Raw genomic sequence first — 19142 nt, forward strand, 5'->3', positions numbered from 1 at the left:
ACAGGATCCAGAAATGCTGCCACTTTCTCTGGGCCTGAGCTCATCTGAGATGGGTTGAGGTGAAGTGGAAAAGAGTTCTGTGGTCCAACAAATGAACATTTGAAATTCTTTTATTCTTTTTGGAAATCATGGACACTGTGTCCTCTGGGCTAAAGACCACTCAGCTTGTTATCAGTGCACAGTTCAAAAGACAGCATTTTATGCATATATATATATATATATATATATATATATATATAGAAGAATTATGAATTCTTTTGGAAATAAATCAGTTTAAAAGGTTGCAGTTATTTTAGTGGAACTGTCATTGTTATCAGGATATTTTGATTTGATAGCAAAATTATTGACATTGCCTGGTTTTCTGACAGTATTTTGTAGTAGGTTTCTCATGTTCTGCCTGAATATCAGTAATTGCTATAGTTCAACAGGTTATGTTGTAATGTGTTAAAATCGTGTGTTCTGTGTGCCCCTCCAAATTGAAAGCATGGTGTTTTTAAGTCTGGGCACCTGCCCCTCTGTAGGTCTCTGCATGACCCTTGTTTTGTATTAAATAGCTGGCACTTTATTCCTCCAGATCCTCCACATAATCATTGGCAAAGTTGACAATGTCCCTTAGTGCCATGAGAATAAGGGCATCAATATTGGCATCTTGGGTGATCTCTGCATGATAGTTCTTCACAGGGTAGATGCAGTTCAGTGGGAGACCAATTTTTATACTGCATTCCTGTACCTGATAAAAGAAAACACATACATGTGTCAAGGAATTGCTCTAATTTGTCAATTTGTGTCATAATTTACACATTAAATGGTTTTAAATTGAAGTTCAAAGTGCAAATCAAATTGAAAAGATTAATGAATAACATATACTATTTATTCACTTTTTTCATTCAAATTTAAACTCTACACCCACACTTTTCCATTTAGAGTCCCCTGGTCAGTCAAGTAGGATAAAAACTGATGCAGTTTTCTCTAGATAGAACCCATCCACCTTTCCAATTAAAGGTGGGTGACCCCTTCAAACAAAATGGAAAATTCCTTTATCTGCCATTTAAAAGAAAATGTTGTGAAAATCTGAGGAAAAAATGGTAAAATATTCACTAACACACTGGAATCTACCTGCAGCAGAAAGTGGAAAATTAAATCATGGTTGGAAATCAGTTCTCAATTAGAAGGGGTCCGATTTACTTTATGAAAAGTGGACACACATTTACTGAAATTGATTCCAAGATTTTTGAAACCTGATACAGGCCAGAAAATGGAATGTCAGTATGCTTAATCTGTAGAGCAGGTTTGTTGATCAGGAAGCATTAGTTTTGTTTGTTTGTTTTTTTTCTGAAAATGTGATTTGTTACCTCAGACACTACTAAAATTCCTATGAACAGAATGAAAGGCTCTGGGTCACTTATGTAAAGCAAAAGGCAGTTAGGTGAGGCCCTGTGATCTACTCCACCACAAACTATACGATGTGTGTGAGTGGAGATCTTCAGTATGATAGACTGGTTGGATTCCAATCACAAAAAGTAATGGAAATAGGAGGCAAGCCTGTAAAAAGCCAATTCCTGTAAAAAGGGGAAGGTACTGAGAATGTAGTAAGTTGTTAGTGCAGATGCTAGCCTGAGGTGAGCTGTGACAATTTTACTCATAAAATCAAGGAGGCACCAAATCCAAATCTCTCCAAAAGAGTAAATAAGCAATTTCATTCTGCATCTGGGGGGAAAGAATCATTCCTTTTAATAAAGCCAGTTGGATCTTCTGCTATAATTTGTGATAATGAACTGTGAGCAATCTCACTCAAAAAGTCATGAAGCTAAGACAAAAGTTAAATGTCCTAAAACTGAAGTACCTCGAAGTTAATGGGCAAATCAATGGCTACTTTAGTCACGTTGTACATATTCAAATACGATGCCAAGAGACTGAATAAGTTAACCAGGAGTTCCCAATCCCAGTGCTGGTACCCCTATGCTCTGCACTTTTTTTTGTTTTCTCTATTATCTGACCCATTTCAAGAGGAGTTGAATCATGAGTTGAATCATGTGAGCTCTATAGCAAGTATAGTGAGGGGTTCTTTTGTACAAAGAATATGAGATTATTTTGCCATGGAGAAACGTTTCCCACAAAACTCAGTGTGAAATGGAGTCTGCCATTTAAAGCTCTACATAATGATACCAATACACTTCAGAATTGTATTACAAAAATCTTTATCTGAAAAAAGACAAGGTTCAGGCCACCACATAAAGTTGGATTACTGCATAATCTGAAATCTTGTCAGTAGATCTCTAGATAAAGACATCAATATACCATCTTGGGTAAATGTGAAAGAATAAAGAATGTGCTCTGTGCCTTCATGGATCTACGCAACTATTTTGATCCACTAGAAAAAGAAAAAGACTTTACTGAATTTGAAAAGTTGCAAATTGAGCTGAAGCTATGGAGCCCTGCTGGTGACATGCCGTATAAATAACAATAATGTGTGGCCACAACTTAGTAAGGCATGGGAATGAGATCCCTCCTTATTAAACTGTGACCAAAGCTTAATCATCTCATTCCTACACCTTAATTATGTTGTGGCCACAACTTAATTATCTCTTTTCCATGCCTTACTAAGTCATGGCCACACATTAGGATCTCATTCCCATGCCTTGGTAAGTTGTGGCCATGACTTAATTATCTCATTCCCACACCTTTTTAAGTCATGGCCACACATGAGGATCTCGTCCTCTTGCCTTACTAAGTTATGGAAACAAGAAAATTAAGTCATGGCCATGACTTAGTAAGGCGTGGGAATGAAATAATTAAGTTTAGCCATGACTGAGATAGGCATGAGAGATGATCCTAATGTGTGGCCATGACGTGGGTACGAGATCATGCCTTATTAAGCTGTGATCAAGGCTGAATCATCTCATTCCTATGTCTTACTATGTTGTGGCCATTACTTAATTATCTTGTTCCCGTGCCTTACTAAGTCATGGCCATGACTTAATTATCTTGTTCCCATGCCTTACTAAGTCATGGGCTACATATTAGGATCTTGTCCTTATGCGTTACTAAGTCATGGCCATGACTTAATGTTCTCATGCCCATGCCTTACTAAGTTGTGATCAGGATCTTGTCCCCATGCCTAATTAACTTGTGACCTGAGTCATGGTCACAAGTTAATTAACTCGTTCCCATGACTTACTAAGTCATGGCTATGACTTTATTATTTCATTCTCACGCATCTTTAGTAAGTCGTGGCCACACTTTATTTTTATTTATATGGGATGTCAACAGCAGGGCTCCATATGAAGCAATCAAATGTGGGGTCTAGTACAAATTCAAATCTCTAGTGTGACTCATTGAAAACTGGTAATGTCAGATAAAAAATAGAACAAAAACCTTTTTTTGTAACTTTTTGAATGTCATTCGTGTAGTGAGTACACTCATAGCTTACCTTCTCTTTGATCTTTTTACTGTAATAAACCTTTTTCAAGTCTCCATTGACCACCTTACATGCTATATCCACTTTTGTCAACACAGTGACTTGTGGTATGTCTACAAAATCAAGATATAGAAGAAAACAAATGTGAAAGCCAAAGCAATGCACATAATATTTAAGAAAGAAACAAGAATAGAAAAAGCTCACACATATATATATATATATATATATATATATATGGGTGCTTCACAATTAGTTTAAAATCATTCTCAGTCCTAAATCTTCACACAGAAATGTATATTTGTCTTTTGAATTTCATATTTAATGCCCACACCAGCCTCAACGATTAAAGAACTCAAGTGAAATAATCAAACTTACTCATTTCAGCTGCTTTCTGTCGAATTGTCCACATTTTGTGAATCACTTTGTCACTCATTCTTGAGATATTGTCAGCAGGAATGACGCTCACCAGACAGTGGACTTTATCACATAGATTTGGGTAGTGATTGTACTTTGGGTGATCCTCAGTTATAGGTCCCATAGGATTGAACTAAAGCAGAAAAAGCAGCAAACCTTTATTACAGTGTTAAGAAATATTGTAACAACAGTTGACTAACTGTTGAATAAAATTGCCATCATTGAAGCCCAAACCTTTTGCCTTGAAGTGTGAAAGTGCAATGTTTTGGTTCTAATTCTGCTACGCCCTCAGTACTTGTTCAATAGATGAAATACACATACTGAAACACATACATGGTACTAGTGAAATGGAATATCTTTTGATATGGAACTTTGTTACAGTATTTACACGTTTAAACACAAAAACTGCTCTGAGCAAATATTACTATGATGCGTAGGCACTTAGGTTTGTATGTTTTTGGGTTTGTGTGTGTATCTCTCTCTTTCCACTCTGTCACTCCCTTCACATATGTACCTACTTCTCCAAATGAGTCCTGGTTTGTGTAATCAAAGCCTAAACCTTAAACGAAGGCATTCAGATTGTCTTCAGCTATGATTTTTGATAACAAATCATGAGCAACCTCCAATCATGTAGCCTAATATTTTATTTTATTCTATTTTTTGGGTGATTTTCCTTTTATTAAGATTTCTAAAATAGTTATAAGTACTAAATAGTTATATGGACATCTGTGGGAGATGGATGTTCCAAAACTTAGAAGCAGTTGATAGGCAAATAGATGGCTACTGTACTGAAGTTTTTTTTTGTTTGTTTGTTTTTTTTGACCCTTATTAATCCCACAATGGGGAAATTTCACCTTCGCATTTAACCCATCTGTGCAGTGAAACACCACATACACACTAATAAACACGCACACTAGGGGGCAGTGAGCACACTTCCCTGGAGTGGTGGGCAGCCCTATCTGCAGCGCCTGGGGAGCAGTTGGGGGTTAGGTGCCTTGCTCAAGGGCACTTCAGTCATGTTCTGTTGGCTCAAGGGGTTGAACCAGCGACCTTCCGGTCACAGGGCTGGTTCCCTAATTTCCAGCCCATGACTGCACCCAGTTGACCAGTGGTTCCCCACTCTACATACTGGACCTAGTCCATGAGGAGCTTGCAAATTAGTTGAATCAGGCATGCTAGACAAAGAAAAAGCACAAAAGCCTGCATAATGTCAGGTAATGATGACTAGGTTTGGGAAGCCCTACAGTAAATGGTCTGCACTCTGGAGTGACAGGTGAAGTCACAGGTGTACCTGCTTCACTAGCATCAATCATGTGAGGACCATTAACCAGTCAAAGTCTAGGCTTGTTTGTGTGATTGAAATCTTTAGTTAGCAATGCTACTTACCTGAGCATTACCTATACTAGCTACTTGCTTTTGATCTTGACAGCAACAAAAAGAATTTTAAAGTTGTTAGTTCACTATAAAACTGTCAATTTAAGATGATCTGGTTTCAATCTCAAAAAGTGGATAAAATCACCCAGCATGGCTGCTATTTATAGGTTGCTGTTGTCATTATGATGCTAATTAAGTTGGTACTGTCCCTCTGTCTCTTCAGGGTCACTAAGTAAAGCCTGCTTGATATTATCCAAAGTTTGAGAAACAGTCAGGAGTGAAATGTGCAGAAGAAACTAACAACTTTGGATTAAAGTTGTCCAAGATCTTGTTAAAGATGAGGGAGGTAAAGTTGGCTTCCTATTCCCCAGCTTGTTTTGCAAATTTTCCTGCAGTTACATTCTGGCACCTTTACAAGCTGTAACATTTAAGGTGGAACGGAACATTTGATTAAGAAGCTGGCCAACTCAAGCCCCCTTTAAAGATGAACATCAACCATGCCCGATAACCTTGGCTGGGCCTTCAGAAAGAAAGTTGTAGGCTCCTTGGAAAGGATATAAAAAGTGACAAAATCTCCTTCGCAGTGTAGAACACTATGTTTTCAGTACTTCATTTTCTTCTTACTCAATTTTTGTATGTAAATTTTGGGGGTGTAAATATTAAAGCATCAAGACTGTTATGTACCAGTTTGGCATTTTGGAATAGACCTATTTTACTGCGGCATTTTCTACTTGAAGGAAGAGGCAACAATGTTTGTGGTTCGTGGTATGTCAGTTCCACATACCAAGCTCTCCTTATTCAACGTTGCCAAAGTAAATACAGTTTTCCATTCTATGGCACCTTAATAATCTCCTACCAAATGAATGCACTTTGGTATGATGGATTCATTCACAATGTGAAAACCAAATATACCTGACAGAAATTTGACCTGCTGATATCACAAGGCTGGAAAACTTACAGTGTAGCCATCTGAAATGTGTCCCTCTAACACTTTGATGATGTCCTCAGTTAGTATTCCTCCTGTATTCTCTGGCTCGAGTCCCATGATGTCACTCAATATAAAAGGAAAGCGTCCACCTCCACGCTTTTTCAACTTGTGTGATCTGATCTGAAAACAGATTTAAACATACTCATCATATAATTAAATGATCTGACTAAATGCATGATTTGAAAAAAAGTCACTTCAAGTCATAATAATGAGACCTAATATGTTTATGCTAACTGAACACTAATACATCCATATTTTTAAGCACTTTTTCAGCTGTTCTAATATGAAAGCAGTTAGGTATGTTCGCAGTATCTTCAACACTACAGCAGTTACAGCTTCTGTTTTAGTCTCAATAGTAGACTAATACTTGCTTATGCAAATAAAAATAATAATATTTGGAAATATGAATTATTCTACACCAACTTACTGAGTGCTTGACAAGAAAGGAACAAACTATTTAATTCTGTTTACTTCAAACAACCATGAAAAAATTCTAAATTGGGCATGTAATTTCAACTAAATTAATATAAGCATAATCTTGATTAAAAATAAATCCATTAACTGAAAAAATCACTTATTAGGAAAACAAACCAGATCCAAGTCTGATGTTGTATGTGAAAAATGCACTAAAAACAACATATTATGTGATCTGACACATATTGTACACATACTTCATCCCACAAGATGCAAAACAGGGTTCCAAAGTTTATCATATTTGATATGTATGGTGTTAAAACTCTATGGTTATTGCTTTCTCTAACTAGAACACATTGAAGAGCGACACTAACTTCTTGACTCTGCTCCCCCGACAGATATGGCCGTTCACCTCCACCATACATTGCTCTATAAATGATCAGAGTCAGCGAAAGTACAATGTGGATTTTTCCTTTTGAAAATAGCTTGAGCATTTTATTTTGGCCAAAAAATAGCCTCAAACCTCCACCCTACTAGCAGCTGCATAATTTTAATATTTGCTTGCAGTTACCTACTGTTTTAGTAAAGCTCGTTCCAGATTGTGTCGTCTGTTCCAGAGCACCAATGGCATTACGGCCTAAGAGGTTCCTCTGGACAGAATTGATGAAGCATGACTTCCCTGCGCCAGTTGGTCCATGCAGCAGAATTCTGAGGACCTCCAAACTTGGCTTAAAACCTTCCAGGTACTTTAATGTTGCATCTTTTTCACTGGGAAAGATGAGAAGCATTTGTGACTTAGTAACAATTCAACAGTTTGTGGGGCATAAAATTTTGATCATGAACACCTTAATTCTTGAGAAGTACACTCAATATAACGCTCACTGTATATCACACACCTCTTTTGTCCTAATCCTAGATGATATTTAATAATATTTAGCAATATGTTCTAGCTAATATATAACAGTTATTATTTCACCCCTCCGTAGCCCACAAACATTACTCATGGTCTGCTGCAGTGTAAACCAAATTTTTATTCTATTTTAGTTCATATGCTTTTTTAAACAGCTGTTTAATGAAAACCTTATCACCTGTGATTTTACTACAGGTAGAGGTATGGATAAAATGGTTACATGAGCTTCTGTTGGCACCCCTAGAGATATTATTCATGAAATAAAAAATGCTCATTTCCACTATCAGGGCACTAGGTAAGAAGTTTAAAGCAACTGGAGATGTTAAGACACGACCAGAAAGACAACTGTACAGAGGTGCCTAAGAATCTCCAAAATCACCGCTGGGGAATTGCAGACATTGGTTAGGTATCGGGGTCAGAATAGGTCACAAATTACAAAGAGACTCCATCTGTATTAACACAACTTGTTTGGGGGGTTTCCAGATGAAAGCCTCTCCTGCCAAGGACGAACAAACTCAAGCACCTACAGTTTGCCAGATGTTAAAAAGTATCTCATCCCCACTGTGAAGTATGGTGGTGGATCTGTGATACTGTGGGGCTGTTTTTCTTCCAAAGGCTCTGGACAACTTGTTTGGATGCAAAGTAAGATGGGATTAATCAAGTATGAGCAGATATTAAATCGAAACCCAGCTGCAGCAGTCAAGAAGCTGAAACTGGGTCATGGTTGAACCTTTCAGCAGGGCAATGATCCAAAACACACTTCAAAATCAAGGCAAAAATGGTTCCCTGACCATAGAATTGAGGCTTTGCCATGGCCATCCTAGCCCCTGACCTAAACTTTATAGAAAGCCTATGGGATGGACTGGAGTGTGAATCTGAAGGATCTGGGGAGGTTCTGTATGGAGGTCTCAGATCACTTGTCATGGGTTCTCCAGTCTCATTAAGCATTACAGAGAAGAATCAGAACTGCTATCTTTGTAAAAGGAATCAGCACAAAGTATTAAATCAAGGGGTGTCAACAATTGTGGCACACATGGATTTCAAAAGATTTTGTGAAAGATTTAGCATTTTCTTTTAATCATTGTAGCTCAGGGGTGCACAACTCTGGTCCTGGAGGACTGGTGTCCAGCACAGTTTGGAGGTTTCCTGGCTCAGACACACCCAATTAACCTGGCAATTAAAAGATAAGTTTAATCAGGTGTGCTGGAGCAGGTAAATCACCAAATTGTGCTGGACACTGGCCCTCCAGGACCAGAGTTGTGCACCCCTGTTGTAATCTTTTTTGATGAAAGAGATCTAAAGGAAAGGTAATAAATAATTAATGTTTGTGGAGTGCATGGAAAAACATTGTGTACATATTAGTTTATATAATTTATGAAGCTGTTTAAAGGTGAATGAAGTTCATCATCAAGATACTTGATATTGTCAATCATTGACAATATCAAATTACATCGCCCAGGCCTAGAGTGGACCTAAGGGAAGTGTTTCTAAGTGGGCAGTATGTGTATTTTTAATATATGAAAATTACAACCAAACCCTCCACTGTAAGCTTTCTCTTTTTAATCTCTTATAAACTGTTTCAAATATAATTTTATCATTTTATAGGCATATAGACACTTACCTCCATATCACTTGCCTCCAAGGCTCATTTAGTACTAAATAATAAAGTAAAATAAAATAAAAGTGTTAGTGCTAATATAATTGTTTAATATTCTGCAATGTTTGCATGTTTCATAGGTAAAGACAAATACTATACAATTTTCACATACTAACTTCTCTAACAATGTAACTATAGGATTAGTGCTTTGTTGACCATGTGACAGAATCAAACTGATAATTGAAGTTTATTTAAAACATGACCATTGGGTTGCATGCTAATTATTCTGTTAACCTCAGGTTAATGAACTTAAGCAAGCAGTTGTCTAAAATGTGTATGTTGTAGCTTTAAAATTACCTTTCATGGGAACTAAGGGGCCAAAACCCTAAAAAACAGCTTCAGGCTATTATTTCCCCCTCCACCAAACTTTACTGTTAGCACTATGCTTTTCAATAGGTAGTGTTTTACTGGCATCCGCCAAACGCAGATTCGTCCAACAGCCTATCAGGGAGGATCTAGCAGGCCAAGAAAATTCACAAACTGACTTGTAGAAAAGGTGGGATCTTATGACAGGGCCATGTTTAAAGTTACTGAACTCTTCAGTATGACCAGTTCTACTGCCAGTGTTTGTCTGTCTGAGACTGCATGGCTATGTGCTTGATTTTGGGAATATGTGGATTGTGAGAGGCAGAAAGTACAATCAACTTCCAAGACTGAGGTAAGCACATCTCCTTAAAAGAATGGAAGTCATAATAGAGGTAAAGAATGGACACACTAAATACTATGTTTTCTGCTCTGACTGGAATATAAACAAATACAAGGTGATCTCTGGCATTTACACACTACAGTAAATGTGTAAAAATAGATCATAGATTTTTTATATAACTACAGAAAAACAGGTTCCAGTTTATATTGTCTCTAATAACTGTGCAGTTACACATGAACAACATATGTAACAACACTGTAACTACTGTTGATTTAGTCAGTGTTACAGACGGATTACCGAAGTACAGCCTGTGTAATTACAGATGTGTATCAACTTCAGTTTTGCCTCATGTAATTACACAAGTGTAACTTCTAAAGAGGAACCTTTCTGTACTGTAGTGTTAAAGTTACACTTTAAAATAAGTGGACAGTTCCTGTGTAATTGTTATATAGGTACTGTGTAATAATGGAGTGGTAATGTAGACATTGCTTTGGGGTAATGCAACACATTTACTTAATGTCATAAAAGTTACATTTTAAGATAAGGGGACATCTGCTGTATTGTCAGATATACAGAAAGTGGTTACAATGTCACAGCATTAGCAACATAAATGCTAGCTAAATGTTAGAAAAGCTGGCAGACACAATGTAAGTAATGTCTTGATGTAAGTTATTACATACTTCCTTTTACTGCTGGAAAACAGGAAATAAACTGCTAAAAAATGCTGTTCCAGTGATTACAGTGTAATTACATTTGTTTATTTCATTTGTGTAATTACATGAGAGCATAGGCTGTTACAACTATTAAGATACACTTGTGTAATTACATAGGCTGTACTTCTATAATCCACCTGTAATGTGACTAAATCATTAGTAGTTACAGTGTTGTTGCATGTTGTTCACATGTATCTACACAGTTATTAGAGACACTTAATATAAAGTGGGACCAAAAAACATTATTTGCATGTAACTTTTCTATCTCTATATTGAACCAGGAGAGACATACCTTGTGAAAGCACAGGAGGAACACGTTCTGATATTAGCCTTTGACCTGTGAAATGGAAATTAGTCATGAACAAACTATGTCAATGTCACACTTCTCTCTTGCTCTGAAGCCTCCAAGGACTCCATCTCCCAGAATCCTCTGGGGGGGTCGGGCTCATTCTGACTTGGTACAGTCATTGCTCTAAAACCCAAAAAACCATAGAAATAATATAGAATTTTCAGAAGGTGACTTCTCTAAAACATATTTATAACATTGTTTTGCCTATGTGACAGAATATGATTTGTTTGCTTGAAGTTTATCAGCAACAAACCTGATCAATGAAATAATATTTCAGTGGCTACTTCTTAACGTTAACGTTAACCTCTAGTGACACTCAAGTCTGATTGGACTTCAGACTAGACTCGAGACAGTTTTTTTACCATCTCAGACTTGATTTAGACTCTGTACTATTTGTTTTGTATTTGCTTTGCATGTAGAATTTGTTGGAATATTTGGATTGTTAAAAGCAGAAATGCAACCGACTTCTAAGACTGAACTTATTTGTAAAAGTATTTAAATTTTTACATGTTTTTGTTTTGTTTGTTTCTCCATTTTGACAGACAACACTTACCTCGTGCAGGAAGAGGAGGAGGAGAAGCATTCGATGTCCCTACAGTCATTGTGTCTATGCAGAAAGAGTTTAAAGAAAGCCAAGAATGTAATCAAATGAAGTTATATAGGCTATATAGAACTTTCACATAGTGACTTTCTTAACAATTTAGCTATGAGTTTAGTGCTTAATGTACTTGTATGTATATAAACTATACATACATTCAATAAAATTTGGAATTTATACATATAGTACGGTAAAAAAAGTCAGATTTCCCTTTCATTTATTCAGTCTTCACTATTAAGAACAAGCTATTCATTTAATATTTCTGAGAAGATTAGATATAAGATAATCTGCTGAAAACTGGAATATAAAAACTGACAAAAGATGAAGAGGAAAAAGGTTCCTAACAACAGTGCAAGATCTGGTAGGCCACCAAAACTGTCCCCATCTTATAAACAGTACTTAATGTTTTTGACTTCAAAACAATTCACAGGTGTTTCTGTCCATCCTTGCACTGTGGGAAGACAACTCAGTGTAAGACAATGGGTCTAAAAGGATGTGTAGCTGTCACGAAGCCTCACTGAGAAAAGAAAATAGATAAATCAAGCTAAGAAGCTGCAGGTGTTCTCAGAACAATGCACTGGCCACCCCAGATTCCAGATCTCAACATCACTGAATATGTTTGGAAATACATGGATTGTATGAAATATATAATGCAACCAACTTCTATGACTGAACTTGCTGTGGAAAACTCAAACAAAAAGTCAGAAAAGCTCCAGGGTCAGACTTAGTCTCTCTGTCCACCCTAAAGCACTGCTGTGACCAACTAGCAGCAATTTTCACATCTTCAACAAATCACTGGAATTTGCTCTGTTCCCACATGCTTCAAAACACCTACCATCATTTCATTCCCCCCAAAAAATGAACATTACTGGACTAAATGACTACATGCCAGTGGCCCTGACCTTTGTAGTCATGAAGGTCTTTGAATTTTTGGTCCTTGCCCACCTGAAGGCCATCACAGACCCTTTGCTGGTCCTCTACAATTCACATATAGAGCTTACAATCTTTTGATGATGCTGCCAAGTCAGCCCTTCTCATCATATTGCAGCATCTCAGCAGTCCTGGAACCTAGGGTGGAGTTCTATTTGTGGACTTCAGCTCGGCATTCAACACAATAGTGCCAGGGCTGCTGCAAGTCAAACTGTCCCAGCTGTCTCTGCCAGTGGATTATGGATTTCCTGACAAACAGGTCCTAGCAGGTGTGGCTAGGAAAGCATGTCAGACCTCCAGACCATCAGTTCTGGAATATCACAAGGTTGTGTGCCCTCACCCCTTCTGTTCAGCCTCTACAGCAGACGTCACTAATAGGCGGACCGTGGTCCGAGTCTGCTGACCTGGACCTATAACTGATAAACTATGGAGAATTATTCTAGCCTTTACAGTACCACTTTAGTGGCCCGTGAAACTCACAGACCAATCACATGCGTTGAATATATCACACGTGACGCTACTCAGCTAATCAGATCTGTGCATTACGATGAGCACTGAGACTCGAGTGATGCACACACAGGGGAGGGATGAGGCGAGACACAGCAGTCGGAGAAGAAAGTGAGTCAGAGTGAAGTTATTTCACATGTCGTGCTCTAAAAAGAGAAACTGACAAGAAATGTTGTTGAAATATGATTGAATTGTACTTTATTTGATTTGACATTCAGTTGTTGACTGCATAAGATGTTAATATATCTACCAGGTTACTTTAGTATACAGTATATGGCACTGAATCATAAAGTTAGACATTCTGATGTTCCGGACCTTTGCTTGAGGAAATTTTCTCTAACTGGACCTTACTGAATTTTAATTAAATACACTTGCTTTACACCAATGACCATGTCTCTAAGGAACAGCCTGTGCAGATCCTTAAGTTTGCAGATGGCACCACTGTGGTGGGCTTCATAGCCAACAGTGATGAGTCTGCCTACCGAAAGGAAGTGGAGCAGCTGTGCAGCAGTAACTACCTGCTGTTGAACATGCAAAAGACTGTAGATATGGTGGTGGACCTCAGATGTAACCTCCCTTCCCTACTCCCTTTCAACATCAACAGCTCTGTGGTTTCCACTGCAGAGTCACTCAAGTTCCTGGGCACCACCGTATACTGAAACGAGAGGGGAACCAAGAGAGCACAACAGAGAATGTTTTTCCTGAGACAACTGAAGAAATTCATCCTGCCACAGAGTCTGACGATCCAGTTGTACACAGCGATGATAACCATCTGGTTTGGTTTCTCCACCTCATAAGAATGAGCCAAACTTCAGTGCATAATCAGGACAGTGGAGAGGATCATTGGCTGTAGTCTCCCAATGCTTCAGGACATCAGCATCAGCAGGGTAATGAAGCATGCTTGCAAAATTACAGCTGTCCCCTTTCATCCTGGACATCACCACTTGCCTCTGGTAGAAGATTCACCGCCATCAAAACCAGCACAACCAGACATGCTAACAACTTTTTCCCCAGAGCTGTAGTGTTCATTAACCACAGAGGACACTTTGCACTTCAAATTTAGACTGAACCTAACAAACCTTTTTACTGTATCACAGCATAACTTCTTCAATAACATAATGCTTAACTATACAAATATTACCATTCAACAGCAATAAATATCAGATAGCCAAATTAGCAATCTCAAAGAAATGCAAAAATGAGCCACAAAAGTTCTGAAAAAGAGTTTTATGGACTGAAAAGACCACGATTAACCTCTACCAAAGTGATGGAAAAGCCAAAGTTTGGAGAAAAAAGGGATCTCCTCATGATCCAAAACATACAAGCTCACTAGTCAAGCATGGCGGAGGTAGTGTCATGGCTTGGACTGCTCCTGAAGGGGCTCACCAATCTTAATCAAGGTTGTGCTGCTTAACAGCAGTAGCAAAATTAATTCAGAAGCCTACAGAAACATCCAGTTTGCTAATTTACGAGAAATGCATCTAATCTAAGAATTTCGTTTCAAAATACTTTATATCCATGTACAACAAGTTTGGATATGAAGAGATGGGTATTCATCATGATATAGCATCAATATGTGTTGCATGTGTAAAGTCCACTCCCAACAATGTATATCATGAAAAAAAAAGCCTAGCTACGTAACTTCAGGCCTGTGTTAAGTGTCACTTTGTGAATTTATGTAGAGTTAATAAAAGTGAATATGTTGTACTTACTTTGTACTCTGTTGTCTGTGTGGTCTGGAGGATGTCCTTGTTCATCATCTTAATAGCAAGGGAGAGCATTAATGTATACTACCACTTTTGGTCACAGCTTATCTATAATTTAAATTTTGTTTTTATTTATAATTAATATAATTATGAAAATATATAATAGTTTACTTGTGTTTTTTCTGTCTTAGAACGTTACCTGGTGCACAAAAAAGAGGAGGTGTTGATGGTCCATTGTTCCTTTTTCTCTCTGTGAAATAGTTACAAATAGGTTATGTTGTATGTTGTACAAGTAATACTTGATGCATATTTTGCAGGTTCAGTTTGTAAGTGCGGTGTAACTAAGTAAATATCAAGTATATCTCAGCACTTAATGCTAAAAAGTTACAAAATAGTGTTAAGTACTACCAAAATGCTTCAGTAAACATATGTATTCTTGTTACACAATACAGCAACTGGCAAATGGAAATATATTCACTTGTCATTATTATGTGCTTTAGCCAGATTTCCATCTTTTTCCTAATGTTAGCAGATATCAAGTATGATAACCAAAAATTTTGCTAAAAGCATAATTCGCTCTGTTTGCAGTGATCATAATAATATCTGAGGCATAATGGGACACATGGGCTGCAAAAAAGGTCCTAAATTCACACTGGGGTGGTATATCCCTTGGTTTGGTACCCTCAAGTGTGCGTCTTCAGTACCTTCAGTTAAGGAACACTATTGTACCATATTTCAGTTGCATTGAGAAATATACATGGAAAGAGAAATATGCATGGAAAAACTTTAAGACCATTGTTGCACCTCTGAGGGTACAACTGACAGTGTTGACTAACTGTAGTCTTCATCCTATGCTATATCAATAGGACCTTTTGGTGTTTTTTTTACATTTTATACCATTCTTGGCGCCCTTGAAATGGTTTAGCCCAGGACAACAGGTGTTCCATTGCAGGGCAACTAGATGATTGTTGCTGTCTCATTTTATTTGCAGGCAGAAGCCAGGAGGAGCAAAGTGGCTGAGCCCTTTGTTGGGTCACTGTGTGGTGAAAGGAAGGGTAGCCTCTAGGATTTCAGATGTTTAAAAAGGGAACTCATGTGGTACAGCCTTTATTTATTTATTTTTTTTGTTGCTGCAGCTGTTGCTTGTCATTTTTTTTATTTGAAGCCCAATGAATGCAAATTGACTTTTGTTAAAAAATGTGGTGTATTCATTGGCTCTCTATGGTAAGGCATTAGCCGGGCTTAGGACAGGCTAAAGGGGCTCATGGACTGACCAGGAGGATGTCTGCATGCATAGAAGGAAACAGAACAGTATCTTAATGAGTGTTAAGTCCAACAAGTGCAATGTAAACTGTATAGGGTAGTGTGGGTTGACATGGCTAGAGTGAAACATGGAAGACATTTAAATGAAGCGCAACTGGTGTGATGGTAATTTAGATATTGCGCTTCATTCTGTAATATATTCAGGGCTTTGTCATATTCAGGGTTTTTGTCATATTCAGGGTTTTGTCATTTTATAAATTTATGGAGAGTTCAAATAAATGGAATTTCTTGTACTCACCTAGTATCCTGTTGCATGCATTATTCAGTGGGCTTCCCAGTCTTTCATCTTAGCAAAAAGACAAAGGGATCATTTGTTGTAGTGCCACTAATGTTCACAACAAATATAGACAATTGGAATTTCATAAATAAATAAATAAATCCACCCAAAACATATATTATGGTACCAGCATGATATCAGTCTCGGCATATTACCTGGTGTACAATAATGATGGGAAGATTTTTTTGAGCATGAATTTCCCATTTTTTTCTCTGTGAAAGTTAGAAAATGTAGTATATTATTATGTTGTACTTATAAATATTGTTTGTAAATACATGCACCTCATAAAAAAAACAAAAAACAAAACAGATATGTACAGGGGACAAAAAAAAAAGTCATGATTTCTATTTTGCTTGATATGTTTGCTAGAAAGTCATCTGTGGTATTATGGCAATATAATTGTAAAAATGCTTTTAGGACATAGAAATTACATAGTATCTACCTATTGTGTGTTCATCACTGCACAAAAAAGCACTGAAAGAACTCTTAGGTCATAAGAAAGAATAGTCTATGGTAAGATGACCAAGAGTGAACTCTTGTGCTGCTTTGGAAAACATGTATACAACTTAAAAATGTCCTTAGAGGGCAATCACAGTTTATTTTTGTGTCCTTAATTTGAGAAAATGGCTTTTAATCTTCAACCTTCAAAACACACTTAATTTTTATTGTGTAGAAGCAAAGTAGGATGCTAACATCAAGATGAGGTGCTTTGAGAGTTAACATTTAATGAAAACAGATGAAGCTTCATGGCTTACTCAGTATAATACCTAAGTTTGGACAGGACTTTTCTGGCCAGCTACCTGGATTCCTACTTTATCACAAACACATTTACTACTACAGTAACATTAGGGTTGGAGTTGGCTTCCTATTGTCCAATTTCATATTTGAATTTTCTGTTTCACATTAAATGATGCAGAAATTACATTCTGGGATCTGTACCGGTGCCAGCTGAATGCTGGTGAAGTCATTGAATGAATCCCCTTCATTATCTGATATCTTTCATGGAATTAAGGACTCATCTGTGCCAGAAAGTAAAAATCTTAAAAAAGCAATATAAAATGGGATCTGCTGCTGTGGGTTGTTTACATTGCTAGTTATTAGCAGGGTTAGTGGCATCCTTGATTTATGCACCCTCCCTTTGCATTCACTGTGTGTCCCGAATTGCACATACTGTCTTGATCAGGCAAATAATTGGAGATTTTATAGCTTTTAGCTCCATTTGAATATTTTTTCTTTTTCAAATCTGGCTTTGAATAGTGATCATGAAGTCACATTTCTGTAGGATCTTTTACAAGTTGGCTGCAAAAACCACACAAAAAAGATGAAGGTAGAGTGTATCATTTTCTTTTTCTGTATATTATTATTATTATTATTATTACTAATTATAATATAATAATAATAATAATACACTGATGACCTACATATGAATAATAGTTGAATAAAATGTTTGAATATTACATTGTGATAGTGTTTGTTTAACTTGAAAATACATCCCATTTGTACAAAGTAATACAATCACCTTTACGTAAAATTTATACTTTAACCTTTCTTCCAAACAAAAGTAGCCGAACAGCCTAGACAACTTTGAACATTTAACAAATAATTACCACACAAACACACACTTGCAAAATAAGTGCACAAAGGTTCTATCTTACCATGTGGGAGGACTGCCGTACCAGTCAAGCTCTGTTTCACTAGTTGTAGATATGTTTTTGGAGTCGACATGACCTGCCCACTCTCCTGTACACTTTCACTTTCAGCGTATGAGTCAAGTTTATTGTATATTCAGACATGGTTTTTGACATGCATAAAACTAACCTATGTTCTTGAGAAGACTTTTGAACTTTTACTGTAATGGTTATAAAGATAAAAGAGATGGTTATTATATAATAGAGTTTATTATCGATTTCAGGAAAGACACTGAGTAAGCTGTTTCTGGGAAGCTTGTTTTTAAAAGTAAAGGAAGAGAGATGACCTAGAGTCTAAGCACTTCTGGCATACATAGTGATTTATGCACCCTCTGCCAAGATAACATGGTCTTGATTATAATTCCATACAAACTGTCTCAAGATCTTCCCGACACCTTATGTTGCAGATATTAACAAGTTAAGTATAAGGTACAAACTCCAAAGTACTTTATAATTATTTTGAGTGACATTATGGTAGGTTTCGAAACAGTTTAACTACATATTAACCTGGCAAGTACAAGGTGCAAACTGCAAATTACTAGAAAATTATTTTGGGTAATGTTATGCTAAGTTTCAGAACAGTTTAACAAAATTGCACTGAAGTTCCAAACATGTTGTAGACATTACTTGGGTACACACTCCACAGTAGTAATTATCTTGGGTAAAATGCCTTGTTAATGCCTAGAACTTGAGGGACTGTAAAAGAAAGTGTTATTTTAAAGTTAGGGCATTATTCATGAAATTTTGTCTAGTTACACTGTACAAAAAATGGTTCACTGGTTCAATTTAAAAATATATCATGTGGTAGCAGGTATATTAGTGACTTTTATTAAACTAAAAAGATACTTTAAAAGAACCATTGCTTCAAAGTAATAAAGTGATAATATAATAATAGTAAATTGATAAAAGGTGGAAAGTTATAGACTTCCAAGTCAGTCTACTTATTTAAATGCCCCATTTAAATGTCTGACTGCACGTGTACAAATCTAGAACTTTCCCTCGTGTCTAGAACAGTCCTCTGATTGACTCAGACTCTGAGTTTAGTGCTGATAATCAGAAATTTACAGCTAATACATGAAAAAAAAGATTCAAAATGCAGTCACAATTATAAAACTAAGGCTAAATGCTAGCCATGTGGTGTTTGCATACTTCTGAGGTGAGAGAGTGGGGGAGGGATGGAAAAAACGCAAGACAAATGCAGTGTCCCAATTCACTACACTGAGTGCACTC

General features: G+C 37.0%; 1 protein-coding gene across 2 annotated transcripts; it reads right to left on the reverse strand.

The window, feature by feature from the left end:
- Positions 1-213: 213 nt before the first annotated feature.
- On the reverse strand, positions 214-18003 carry LOC118801826 (interferon-induced protein 44-like). 2 transcript variants are annotated; one of them, XM_036562205.1, is made up of 13 exons: positions 17880-18003; positions 16380-16436; positions 16186-16233; positions 14824-14874; positions 14631-14678; positions 11437-11490; positions 10827-10871; positions 9140-9173; positions 7184-7376; positions 6165-6314; positions 3794-3965; positions 3431-3531; positions 221-730 (listed from the first exon to the last, which is right to left on the reverse strand). In XM_036562205.1, the coding sequence occupies exons 1-13, from the start codon at positions 17947-17949 to the stop codon at positions 563-565; spliced, it is 1191 nt and encodes a 396-aa protein (XP_036418098.1). In that variant the 5' UTR covers positions 17950-18003; the 3' UTR covers positions 221-562. The 2 variants fall into 2 exon arrangements, with proteins under 2 accessions (XP_036418099.1, XP_036418098.1); XM_036562206.1 differs by lacking the exon at positions 16380-16436 and having other exon boundaries at positions 214-730; positions 17880-17981.
- Between the last annotated feature and the right edge of the window lie 1139 nt (positions 18004-19142).

This window comes from Colossoma macropomum, unplaced genomic scaffold, assembly GCF_904425465.1.
Source record: "Colossoma macropomum unplaced genomic scaffold, Colossoma_macropomum, whole genome shotgun sequence".
NCBI lineage: Eukaryota > Metazoa > Chordata > Actinopteri > Characiformes > Serrasalmidae > Colossoma > Colossoma macropomum.